At 42.2% G+C, this 13,990-nt stretch overlaps 1 protein-coding gene across 1 annotated transcript in view; it reads right to left on the bottom strand.

The window, feature by feature from the left end:
- The window catches only part of slc49a4 (solute carrier family 49 member 4), an 87,019-nt gene that overhangs the window by 21,996 nt on the left and 51,033 nt on the right, over positions 1 to 13,990 (bottom strand). The window contains exons 6-7 of the mRNA XM_034109935.1: positions 9,988 to 10,055; positions 794 to 918 (exon numbers count right to left, since the gene is read on the bottom strand). Of these exons, the coding sequence (XP_033965826.1) occupies positions 794 to 918; positions 9,988 to 10,055 (193 nt within the window). The remainder of the gene's footprint in view (positions 1 to 793; positions 919 to 9,987; positions 10,056 to 13,990) is intronic.

The raw sequence follows: 13,990 nt of genomic DNA on the forward strand, positions 1-13,990 counted from the left end.
ACGGCTTCCACTGATGATTTTTTGTTATGTATTTATTGTCAAAGCATTTAATATATTCTTGCTATCGGGATGTTAAGAGCATTCCATGGAACATGACAACAAGTGTTTCTGAAGTGAATTACCTACCCCACCTTTAATTTCTAGTATTTTGTATTTCTATTCTTTCATTTCTACTTATGTTTAATGCCTTGTTTTAGTTTTTATGCTGCTGCAACTCAAACATGTCGCAATTTGGTATCAATAAAGTACCTCTTATCTTCTCATCAGATGAAAGTGTGAACACTCTACAGATAGATATACCTACTATAGATAATTGGCTTGAAATTGTTAAGGCTATTCAAGAGATGGAAAGATTGACCTTCCTGCTAAGATTGGAAACATATTTGTACTTAGCCAGATGGAGAAAATGGTTGGTGTATCTGCTGGAATAGGACTGGAGGTCGTTGATGTGACCTCCATAATTTCACCTCCAATACGAGGAGCTGTTTACTCTGACGACATCAATTCAAATGTCGGTGTGCTAAACGAGAACCCACTCTTATTTATTTATTTTAGAATTGTATCCCTGAATACATTGTACGTTTTTTTTGGTCTATGTTTTGCAATGAAAAAAGTCTTAAATAAAAACTATGTGTCAAAAAAGTGTGAACACTCTCCTGTATTTGGCAACCAGAGACTGACCCCTGATCTGCCCACTGAGATGGATTCACTCTCTGAGTCGTTCCGCCGGCTGCTCTGCCTGCAGGTAGAGTAAAGTAAAGTCACCTTGACAGTGAGGCTGCTGCGGACCTACCTGCCGTGGAGGGGAGGTGAGTGAATGATAGACAGGTGAGAGTGAACCAGGTGGAGGACAGGGAGGCTCCTGCCAGCATCAGCACCAGGATCAGCTTCAGCATCCCCCGAATGGAGTCTGCAAACCTGAAAACGAGGAATATCAGTTTATAAACGGACAGCTATAAGACGGCAAAAATAAACGTCTTTTTAGATGAGCATTTCAATACCGACACCCACTCTTAAAGGTCCCCTATTATACTGTTTTTCATCAATATATCACAGGTCTCAGATATATCCAGAGCCTGTCTCTGATTGGCTGAAACACCAATCAGATCATTGCAGCATTACCCATAATCCCCTCTGTTTCAGCCCTGTTTCCAAAATGCTGGAGCCCCTCCCCACGCCCCTCTGAGAGAGATTTGGTTACAAAGAACACAATGGTGCTCTAGGAGATTCAGGTGATACGGGGGGGGGGGGTTACCTTGGTTACCTTGGACACATGTTGATGTAGAAGAGACATGAAGAAGAGACGACACATGTTGATGTAGAAGAGACATGAAGAAGAGACGACACATGTTGATGAAGAAGAGACATGAAGAAGAGACGACACATGTTGATGTAGAAGAGACATGAAGAAGAGGGGACACATGTTGATGTAGAAGAGACATGGAGAAGAGGGGACACATGTTGATGTAGAAGAGACATGGAGAAGAGGGGACACATGGTGATGTAGAAGAGACATGAAGAAAAGGGGACACATGTTGATGTAGAAGAGACATGAAGAAGAGGGGACACATGTTGATGAAGAAGAGACATGAAGAAGAGGGGACACATGTTGATGTAGAAGAGACATGAAGAAGAGGGGACACATGTTGATGTAGAAGAGACATGAAGAAGAGGGGACACATGTTGATGTAGAAGAGACATGAAGAAGAGGGGACACATGTTGATGAAGAAGAGACATGAAGAAGAGGGGACACATGTTGATGTAGAAGAGACATGAAGAAGAGGGGACACATGTTGATGAAGAAGAGACATGAAGAAGAGGATTTTGCATAATAGGTGACCTTTAATGTAATGTGACGTGCCTTGTTGTTAAGCACTTTGAGCTGCACCTCGTGTATTGAAAGTGCTTTACAAACAAAAGCTTTATTATCATAACGATAAAGAAAGAAAACACAACATATTGAAGATACTGATCCTGAAACACAAAGTGAGACGAGCCAGCAGCTTCAGAAACAAAAGGCGTCTCCTCGTTTCTAAACGTCTGCTTCCTCTGTGTCCTAATCTGTTGCTGGAGACATGCATTGTTTTGTTCTCCCACTTGTTCCTGGATGCCTCAGTCGTGCTTGTCATCACACGAGCAGGGACACTTCTCCGACTGTTGATTAAATTAGTTTCAGCAGCTAAGCAGGCGGGACTTGAGAGGCGCATTGTAAGATATCGTTGAAGACAAGCCACTGGGCCATTCCCAAACTGTCTCTTTGGAGCACTGCGGTTTCTCTTTGTAGCCTTTCCTAAACCTTCAGAGTTCATTAACTCCTCTCTGCTCCTCTGGGTATGCATATGTACGCTCGCGAAAGATTAGATGAAGCTACACACGCCCCAAAGCAAAAGAATTACTTTTGTTTTGTTGCTCTCAGACAAGATGCTTGAGAAAGAGAAGGCTGAACTCGACAATGAACTTGAATAAGAAACAAGTGTTGGAAATGGCTTATTAGTTCAGCTAGGAGATGAAAGGTTTGTCAGCATGCTGAGGGCCAGGGGAGGAGGGAAATCATCCTGTGGACGGATAAGGAGAGCTTCTCCACTCAGACATTCCACGTTCGCATTTTAAGAAAACATCGTCTTCTGGGGTTCAATGGGCCGCCATTTTCTACCTGAGCCGCCATTTTCTACCTGGGCCGCCATTTTCTACCTGGGCCGCCATTTTCTACCTGAGCTGCCATTTTCTACCTGGGCCGCCATTTTCTACCTGGGCCGCCATTTTCTACCTGGGCCGCCATTTTCTACCTGAGCCGCCATTTTCTACCTGGGCCGCCATTTTCTACCTGGGCCGCCATTTTCTACCTGGGCCGCCATTTTCTACCTGAGCCGCCATTTTCTACCATCTACAGGTAACAAGGATAACATGCGGTATATCGATGTCGGCATAATTCTGTTTTTAAGAACAAGCTGGTTGTAGGGTTAGACAATACTGCTAAGATGAAAGAGAAAGGTGATAATATAATCTCCATTACAATATGTATCTTGAGATAAGCATGTCTTCATGAATGAACTTTATAGGAATTCTGTATGAGATCACATTGTTTGTGTTTACACCTGCGTGACTAAAAGAGGACTGGCTATTATGCCAGGGGTGTCCACACTTTCTTCACCGAGGGCCACATACAGAAACATATATAAAGGGTGGGGTATACTGCCTCATATGCTAAGTTATAAGTTAGCAAAATCAATCAAATTAAGGTAAATTAAGCTTGATACTTGAAAATGCTGTAAGAAACACAACAGCCTACACTTTATTGAGTTTGCAGCTCTTAAAACAGAAGCTTCAGATTGATTATAAAAAGATTTGAACTAAGATTAGTTTGAAAATGTTTCCACACATGAATACTGTGATACATATTTGTACATAAATATTACATTAGTACAATATATGACAAGCACAAGTTTAATTTGTGGGCCATATTTCATTATTCTATTTTAGTTAGCTGAGGGCCGATTCAAAATGGGCTGCGGGCCGCATTTGGCCTCCGGGCCGTAGTTTGGACACCCTGTATTATGCTTTTGGGGGTTTTCCCTTTCCTGTAGTGTGTTATAGGTTTTGGTGCATGTAAATGGTCTGTGAAGTCTAAAATCTAAAAGTTTGTCTCCCACATATTAAAGCATGCGGACACGTCACAGTAGAGTCACAAGATACTAATATGAGCCTGAAAATGAGCAAAATATGTCAGACATTTTTAACAAGTTCAGGCTTAGTTGTTATTCTCAGTTTAGAACTTATAACTGTGTATCACGATATCCATTGAAAGACGATAAATTATCATGTAGATTTATCGCCCTGCAGTCGCCGTTTGCACAGGAAAAGGCAGTGTAGTCAGATGGCTAAATGTTTGCACACGAGATGTCTGGTTCCTCTGCCCACAGCTACACCCCTCTAATCTGCATCGCCCATCTGCCGCGGACTGGCTCAACTCTCCGTCCTCCTTTGATGCCAGAGAGGGAGGACACCCTGAACCCAGCCAAACCCTCATCACTCTGCAGAGAATCACACCCCCCCCCCCCCCTCCCTCGTATCGATCCTGATCTGAGACTCTGAGCAGGAGAAACAAAAGTAGCTTATTTTCTAAACTAAAACGAGTCTATTTGATCCAGAGCTTTGTTACTGATTGGCAAGATGAGTCAGATGCATGACATGTTTAAATCGGCTGGCTTACAGTAGACAAATAGCAATTTCAATATACTATCATCACTATTTTTTGAAATGTGTACAAACTAAGCATGTAAGGTAAGGACTATTACTTATTGTCGACATAAAAAAGAACAATCAGTGCGACTAACAAGTTATACCTGTGTAATCAAAGCATTATAAACAGATCCCTATCCCACTATGCTACAAATATTATAATAAAAACGGTTATTTAAAGGTGGGGTAGGTACTTTTGAGAAACCAGCTCGAGTGCGCTAGAATTTGAAAATACACAGCCGGAGAAAATCTGCCACTTCCTTACAGAGCCCCTCCTCCAACACACACGCACGCGCACATGACCAATGAGGGCACGAGATCAGTTTGTGCCCAGATGGAAGGCTGACAGGCAGGTAGGCCATCCAGTTCAGATGATTGGTCGTGCTTTTTACAGCGCCACGGCTTCCACAGATGACATTTTTTTATGGATTTGTTGTCAAAGCACTTCAGATATTCATTGCTATCGGGATGTTAAGAGCATTCCATGGAATATAATAAAAAGTGTATCTCGAGCCGGTTTCTCAAACGTACCTACCCCACCTTTAATAGTTTTTAGTAGTAAGTGTTAAAAACAACACGTGTGCTTTAAAACCTTTCAAATATTCACATCTTTTAATAGAAACAAAGGGGTTTGCCACAAACAGGGAAGGGAAGACTGTTTGTTGAAATAATGTGTTGTTGCTTTGTTGTTTCCGTAGGATTTGGTCCCAATAAAAGACCCTCCACAGGTTTGCATGGCTCTATGAATGCAGAGCCGTGTCACACTCCTGGATGAGTGACGAGGGTCATGGCATCTGATGAGGTAACGCCTGAATTAAAAGTCCATCTTTTACTCTACAGGATTTATTGGCCATAAAGATAGCATCATTTAACTCGTGTAGAATCTGATTAAATCTTCCGCCCGCGGGGGAATGATGAATCTCATCTTCAGTGTGATGTTATCAACCGGGCCTATCTATGTTTGTAGTGAATTTATGCAGTAAATAACCAAATAGATGAATAATATGAGGAGCAGTAGCAGGGAAAACAAATCAGGCTGATCCCAATGTGTTTGTTCACATCTCATCAACCTGGAGGGTTGTCTGGCCTTTCTGACACCGGGAGAATAACCTGGTTCTCTTTCCCTTCACTCTCTCTTTTCCCAAGGCGTGTAATGGGAAGATAATGACGATGCTTGTTAGTTATTCCTTCCCACTACCTCACATCGTGTAAAAAGAAAACGTCGTCCAATCAGCTTCTGCCTGACCATTAAACAGCTCCAGGATCAAATGCTTCCACGACGGGTGCCACACCTCGGAGCAACGACTACATTCAGCTATCCACCAGCAAGATATAACGTTTTTGTAAGCAGATAGTGTTTATTTTTTGGGCAAAGGGCAAGTGCTAATCCCCCAAGACATTTCCCAGGAGGCCACTTAACAAATGAAACTGCAACACCTTCAGCACAAAAAGCATTTAAAAAGGAGGGTAGTGTTCTGCCCCCTGTGCCAAGCTTTGCTCAGCGTTGGTGCGGTGCTTCACTGAGGGACAGCTAGTGGCAAATAATAAGTCACATCCTCACATTAATGTCTTAAAACGCTGCCATTGGGTGAGACAAGGGACGAAAAACTGCTCTCTGCACAGTTCATTACTGCAATCTAATGGAGCCATATTGCAGCAAATTAATGAAGAAGGAGGAAGAAAACTGCAGATAAGCAGTATTTAATTTTAAGGGAGCAATAAGAGAAGGAATACATTAAATAAACAGTTTAATTTCTTCGGGTATTTTAAGGTATTTCTGTAATCAAAGGACATTCGTCTGATTGTAACTGGAGGCTCATCTCAACGGACGACCAATCAAAGACGAGAAGGGAAGAAAGTCATCAGTCCCGTGCCTGATGATAATGAATGAGTCTGCTTCCTGTTGTGAGGGACCGAGAAAAGCACTTAAATCAAGGTGTAGCATTATTATACACATATGGTGTACAATACAAAATATGTGTGGTTAAACCATGGATGTATAATAAGAACTGGATACAGCGTGGGAGGCGGGGCCTCGTTCATTCCTATGAGAGTTGCTCATTGGCGCATGAAGACAAAATGGCCCAACTTTTGAGAGAGCGAAACGTCACGAAAGTATTCATATAATCATATCATCCGTTCTTATTGAGCATCCATGGGTAAAGGTAAAACTCATGTAGTACTGAACACGTCACATGAACGTGCCGGGCGGCGCGGTCCCGTGGGTTAGATGCGCGTTCATAATGCCGAGGAAAATAACTCTCAGAATAACGTTATTAGCACATTTTACAACTTGAGGACCGAGTGTTTTTGATAAGGGCTATACAAACGTTCATACTGGGTAGTTTATTTAGTTAAAAAACATTATCCAACGATTTACAGACGTCTCTTTCCCGATGTTAGTCAATGGGAAACAGTGTTTCTGGGCCCAGCGACTGATACGGAAGTGCAGTACCGCAGTTTGGCCACAACAAATATTTTCCTCATAGTCCGGCGCACTTCCTGGGGGCTTGGGTTAGAGCCCCTGTCACACTGTCCCGAAATCGACACCCGGTGGACACACGATAAAGGAAATGTTCAAATTCGGCTGTGATCGTAGCAACATCGAGCCATTCGTGAGGGCATCTAAGCCATCGTATGACCGCCGGTGGAGTTTCTCAGGCTACTCGTGAGGGCATCTTGTCAAGTCGTGTCATCTTCGTGTTATCATCGGTGCATTCGGGCCGGCTCAGATGATTGGTCGTGCTTTTTACAGCTCCACGGCTTCCACAGATGAAGTTTTTGTTATGGATTTTTTGTCAAAGCACTTCAGATATTCATTGCTATCGGGATGTTAAGAGCATTCCATGGAATATAACAACAAGTGTATCTCGAGCCGGTTTCTCAAACTTACCTACCCCACCTTTAACTATTTTGATAGATCAATAAAACATCAAATATATCAATATAATAGTAATAACTGTCTATTTGTTTAGCTTAATTTCAAATAACTAGATAAAAGGTTTAATTGTTGAGTACTTTTTAAAAGCAAGTTTACACATTTCTTCAAAAATAAATAGACAATAACACTTGAAATACTTAACTAGCAGATATACACAAGGCATAATATTATAACAATTGTATTACATGAAAAGCATGAGTTACATTATACATATAAGGTCTGAATAGAAACTAAATTGAAGAATAAAAGATGCTTGAAATGTTAAAAATAAGCGTTGTTGACATTATTGAAAGCTGGCATATCTAAATTAATGTATGCAGGAAGCTGTTATTTATTTTTCGATATCTATGTATTGCTTTGTGTATATCTCTATGTTTCTGTGTACTGGCTGTAAAACTAAATATCCCTCTGGGACAATACATCTAAATCTTGCTCAGAGGTGTCAGCGGTCAGTTTTCCACGTTCAAAACAAACCCTTAAAGAGGATGTTCTGCAACCTAAAAGCATGAAAGACGATAAAAAATAAATAATATTCCTCTGAGTCATCTTGCAGTACTTAATCAATAGTCAGTGGCAGGAGATCCATAACCACTGAACAGCACGTAGAGAAAACGACATGACCCATTGTAAAAGCTGGATTTTGTATTTCACTATCAACTGTTGCACCCAGACAGAGCCTAATCAATTCCTCCAGTGACTCAGGGTTTCTGTAATCAACACCAATAATTCAGCGGCTCTGTTTACATACACTTTCATCTCGTGCTGCAAACAGCTTCATTGATTAACAGTGAGAGTTATGGGCTTATTTCCATGATTGGAGCTCTTAGGAAACACTGGGCCTGCCTGGAAGTGCTGATTGGGCCTCAGTCGGCGATAAACATATATCCATCAGAGCGGGGAATGAATCCATTGCTTTGCTGACTCCACAGTCCACACTTTGTCTTAGCGCTGAGGCTCTCTATCCATCAGAGGAGGTGAAGTGGCTGTTGCATTAGCATCTATTCCCTTCACTCGATCACAGCTGCATCACAGCGTATATATTAAAAGAGAGGAGATGAGATCAGGGGAGCCAGAGAGAGGTCTCAATGCATCCAACAGCTATTATTTATATGAGATGTAACCCTTAATAACACCAAGGAGGTTGCTGTTTCATCTTCGTTTGTCTGTCAGAAGATTGAAAATAAGGGTAAGGGCCAGATTGGGTCAAGAATGGACCAATTACATTTCAAGCTGATCTGGATAAATAATGTTTTGCTTCCTTAGCATTGCGCTATAGGCCATTTGTGCTGCATTAATATGGTGTGGCTTCCCAACTGAAAATGTATAATGAGTCAGAAAACAATGGCTTTTTTTGGCTTTCACAGACTTGCCGTCAAATGTTGGAGAAAAGTCAATGTGGGGTTGATGAATCTCAGCATTAATGTTCTTTAAAATATCTTCGTAGCTTCCAATTTTGTTTGTTGAAGTCGGAAAAATAACTTCCCAACTTAAAGGTCACCTATCATGCTATTTTTAGGCAATAGCATAGGTCTCAGATATATAAAAAACATGTCTATGAAGTGTGTTGCTCAAAATACCAAACAGATCACCCATTCTAGCCATGCCTCATATCCCTCTATTTCACTTCCTGTTTCTAAAGTGCTGATTTTGGGATATAGCTTTAAAGAGGAGGGGTCTGAGCTCATGCGGGACCCGGCAGCTACCGTCTAAACTAAATGCTGCCGTGATGAAACTCCATATCATGGATTATCAAGGATCTGAAACAGTCTGGAGCTCAAAGGCTTTCTCTCTTGCCGGTTACACCACAAGGTGAGTTCCTTTCTACTTCCTGCTTCTTCACACACATGCTATCCAGTACAGGTTAGCTCTGAGTGTTAGCGATGCTAATGTGAACATCGACCATATTACGTCCAAAACAGTCGGGCATTGTTTCTGATGCCAATCTGGATCAGCTCCGTTGTTCCCCGTTGTTAGAGATTTGGGTACGGAGGAAAAGAGAGAGGGTTTTATTTTCTGACGCTGCGTGAGTTCCCCGACGACACACCGGGGACACATGTTTATGTATAAAAGACATCAAAAAGTGCATTTTGCATGATAGGTCTCTCTGCGTTCTCCAAGGGACAGTGCAGATAGTAATAATATAAACCATACAGCTTTCCTATTGCCAGTGGGGAAACTGAAGTACAATATGTGTGCAGGTCGTGTGTTCAGAGCTAAAACAGTGTAAGGAACATCTTGTTGGTGTGGTAACAGAAGCACAGCCAAGGCTTTCAAACTTAAAAAAGGATGGACAAAAAGACACTAGTCTTTTGTGGTATGTCACGCCAGAAGAACCTTTAATTGTACATATATCCCCAGTATTCAACAGCCACACAATGGGATTGTCGCATAATCAACTGAGTGAGAAAGCTGCATAAAGGTTACCCCGGTCAGAGGAGTTTGTTGTGGAAGATGGTAAACAACTTGTTTTACAGTAACATTTTTTTTTCTAGATAAGGGGAGCACGGTTATATCAGGATAGTAATTGAATAGCACTTCCACATTTAAATAAACAGACTACCGTCTTAAAAATAAGGTCCTTTTTTACCTGAATTCAGTGCATTTTCCTTTTGCTGTTGGTTGTTTCAGACTTTTCTACTCTGGCAGACCAAAGTGTTGTCATTTGAAAAGTCAACATTGGATTTGTGTAGTCTTGACTTGCATGGACAATATCACCCTCTTACCGTCTTTTCACTAGAAACACATCTTCAATGATCATGCCTTGTGACATAATACAGTACAAACAAGTAGCTGTGCAGTTGCTCACCTGGCCATTGCCACTCCAAACACGCATCCTCCGACAGTCGACCAGAAACCAATCCAACCGGCGTCCACCTGTGTGTGAGATAAGAAAAGCAGGAGGGCGGGGAAGAGTGGAAGAAGAAAGGAGGAGAGAAGGTTATTCAGTGTTCAACATACGTACTGTGAAGACACAGCTGGAAAGAAAACAAGAGCAGTCTGTCACTCAGCGGTGAAACTATGAGAACAGCTGTGTGAGTGTGTTGTCCTTTCTTATTCACACAGAGGAAAGCCAACGCATAAAATTGGTCTTAATGTCAAGAGAAAGGACGATATGGATAAGAGACCGCAGCAGAATCAATATGAGGTAGAGTGTCGCACATGTGCATAAAAACACACACATGGACGCACAATCAATCAGTGTGTAGGACCCAGGCGAGAATGTCTCAGAGTGCCAGTGAAGGTGTTTGGTTCCCATCAATCTCCCCGAGGCAATAACTCACATTCAACCAAATCCAACCAGATGGAGGATGAGACGGCGAGGGAGCAGAATCTCAAGTAGGATCTGAAGCATTTTGCTTAATCATGCTCTGCATCGACCTGTCATGAAAGTCTATAAGGAAATAGAGAAATGAAAAGTGGACTACCAAAGTTATTAATTGTAAAAATGTCTAGTGGCTTATGGCATATTTCCACTACAGCACGGAGTGCCCGGCCTGTTTTTGGTTGCGTTGCCATTAGGCGTAGTACCGGCTAGCGGGTACTATTTCACAGTTTTTCTGGCCCCATAAAATCGTGGTTCTTTCCGGGCCAACAACCGGGCTGAGTCGCGCTGAGTATGCTAAACTAGTGAGAGAATCGCTGGCAAGGGGGTTACAACTACAACAAGATGAACATATTTGTGATTTAATTGTAATACACGTTTCAAAATGATGCTGAAGTAACAACATACTGATACCGGTTAGTAAAAACCATGAATTAATGCTTTGACAAGTCTGCAGACAGACGGCAGGCGAACAACCCTTTTAAAATGCGTGTTTTCTGAATGTAGCTTGGCTAAGCTAACGTTATATATGCTCCGACCGTCCATTCTCACAACAACGGCCTATACAGACATAAATAAACCAGCGACTGTATCCTCCATGACACAGGCAGTCTGTGGTTTGGACTTGTTTAACTTGTGTCTAGTTTCTGAACAGATATGAGGAGCTGTGAGCTCTGAGGGCTAAGAGCTAACAGCTGATTTTGGTTTTGTGTTTCGCATTGAAGATGACGTCACGGCTCCGCCTACACTGCGTTACTATAGTTACCGCCCCAGTTCCTAAACTGTAATGGAAACGCAGCATAAAGTGAGCCTGGCCTAACAAGGCCTAACTATACGTACTAAGCCAAGCGATGCCCTGCAGTGGAAATGCGCCATTAGTAAGTGATGAATGTCATTATGTTTTCAGTTTTGCAGCGAAGTGAATGGCGAGGAGGAAAAAAACCGATTGATTCACAAACATCTTACCCACAACCTAATTTCACCTGTACTTGCTGCTTATTATCCATGAAGGTTGAGCAGCACCAGTGCCAGGGTTTCTAAGGCGTATAATGTCACATCAATTTGTGCACCAATTTAGGAAGCTGAACGCAAATTGCTTGCCAAGCCATTTCAATTCCTGGATGCAAATGACTGTGTTTCATGTGTGGGTGGTAAGTTAATTAACTGCAGTATTTTTAGTGCCTTGGAACCTTAAAAAGAGGCCAGATTTGAAGCGTAATCATGTCTGCTGTATTGCGATTGTGTCAATAAGCTTACAGATGACTGGTGAAGGGAAGCCAGGACTCAATTCTCTTGACACGTTCATGTGTTTTTTAGCTATTATGTCTTCCTCTCTCAATGTATTGCTGTGCAGATCAAGCCAATATTCAAATGTCCTTATCGTAAGCTTTGGTTGTTCATGGTATTGTTACACCAACACACTTCATGTTATCCCAGAAAATGCTCTGAAGTGCTTCATGTGAAGACAGAGGATGCATTGTGAGTAAGTTCGACAGTACTTAAGAAATTCACAAGTGACTTTGTAAGGAATAGGAAAGCAGTGATCAAACTAAAATAAGTTCTGTGGATGCTAAATGGCTTCTTGGGGTTTTCCCTTTCTTGTTATATAGATTTGTGTGCATGTAAATGGTCTGCAAAGGCTACAATCCAGAAGTTCCTATGTAACACTAAGGGCGGGACATCTCTAGGCTGTTGACCAATCAGAGCAGACTGGGCTCTGGTTTCAGACAGAGGGTGAAAAGAGGTGCTGCAGCACAGGCAGTATGAGAAAAATAAAGAGCTTTTTGAATGTTAAAGCATGGAGACATGTCCCAGTAGATACACTACATACTGATATATCTGCAACTCCCTCCTGGCTGCTCTACCTGCATGTGCCATCCGACCTCTGCAGCTCATCCAGAATGCAGCGGCTCGTCTGGTCTTCAACCTTCCTAAATGTTCCCACACCACGCCGCTCCTCCGCTCCCTCCACTGGCTTCCGATAACTGCTAGAATTCACTTCAAGACACTGGTACTTGCGTACCATGCTGCGAATGGATCTGGCCCTTCCTACATCCAGGACATGGTTAATCGTACACCCCAGCAGGTGCTCTACGCTCTGCATCAGCCAAACGACTCGCTGCACCCTCGCTGCGAGGGGGACCCAAGTTCCCATCAGCAAAAACACGTGGGTTTGCTATCCTGGCTCCTAAATGGTGGAATGAGCTCCCCATTGACATCAGGACAGCAGATAGCTTACACACCTTCCGGCGCAGACTGAAAACTCATCTCTTTCGACTCCACTTCGAGCGATAGAACTATTAACAAAGCACTTATATACTAATAAAGGACTGGCTTACCTAAAGCCAGTTGAGCAGCACTTGAAATACTTGGCTCTATGAAACCTGATGTACTTTATGATTCTGTTTTCTTCAAGGTTGTGTCTTCCTGGTCGAATGTACTTATTGTAAGTCACTTTGGATAAAAGCGTCAGCTAAATGCAATGTAATGATATACACCTGAAAATCAGCAGGAGAGGACTCTTTAAAGTAGAGACACTACACACTGATATACACCTGAACATCAGCAGGAGAGGACTCTTTAAAGTAGAGACACTATATACTGATATACACCTGAACATCAGCAGGAGAGGACTCTTTAAAGTAGAGACACTACATACTGATATACACCTGAACATCAGCAGGAGAGGACTCTTTAAAGTAGAGACACTACATACTGATATACACCTGAACATCAGCAGGAGAGCACTCTTTAAAGTAGAGACACTACATACTGATATACACCTGAACATCAGCAGGAGAGGACTCTTTAAAGTAGAGACTCTACATACTGATATACACCTGAACATCAGCAGGAGAGGACTCTTTAAAGTAGAGACACTACATACTGATATACACCTGAACATCAGCAGGAGAGGACTCTTTAAAGTAGAGACACTACACACTGATATACACCTGAACATCAGCTGGAGAGGACTCTTTAAAGTAGAGACACTACATACTGATATACACCTGAACATCAGCAGGAGAGGACTCTTTAAAGTAGAGACACTACATACTGATATACACCTGAACATCAGCAGGAGAGGACTCTTTAAAGTAGAGACACTACATACTGATATACACCTGAACATCAGCAGGAGAGGACTCTTTAAAGTAGAGACACTACATACTGATATACACCTGAACATCAGCAGGAGAGGACTCTTTAAAGTAGAGACACTACATACTGATATACACCTGAACATCAGCAGGAGAGGACTCTTTAAAGTAGAGACACTACATACTGATATACACCTGAACATCAGCAGGAGAGGACTCTTTAAAGTAGAGACACTACATACTGATATACACCTGAACATCAGCAGGAGAGGACTCTTTAAAGTAGAGACACTACACACTGATATACACCTGAACATCAGCTGGAGAGGACTCTTTAAAGTAGAGACACTACATACTGATATACACCTGAACATCAGCAGGAGAGG

Source organism: Pseudochaenichthys georgianus, chromosome 21 (genome assembly GCF_902827115.2).
Source record: "Pseudochaenichthys georgianus chromosome 21, fPseGeo1.2, whole genome shotgun sequence".
In the NCBI taxonomy this organism is placed as follows: Eukaryota; Metazoa; Chordata; class Actinopteri; order Perciformes; family Channichthyidae; genus Pseudochaenichthys; species Pseudochaenichthys georgianus.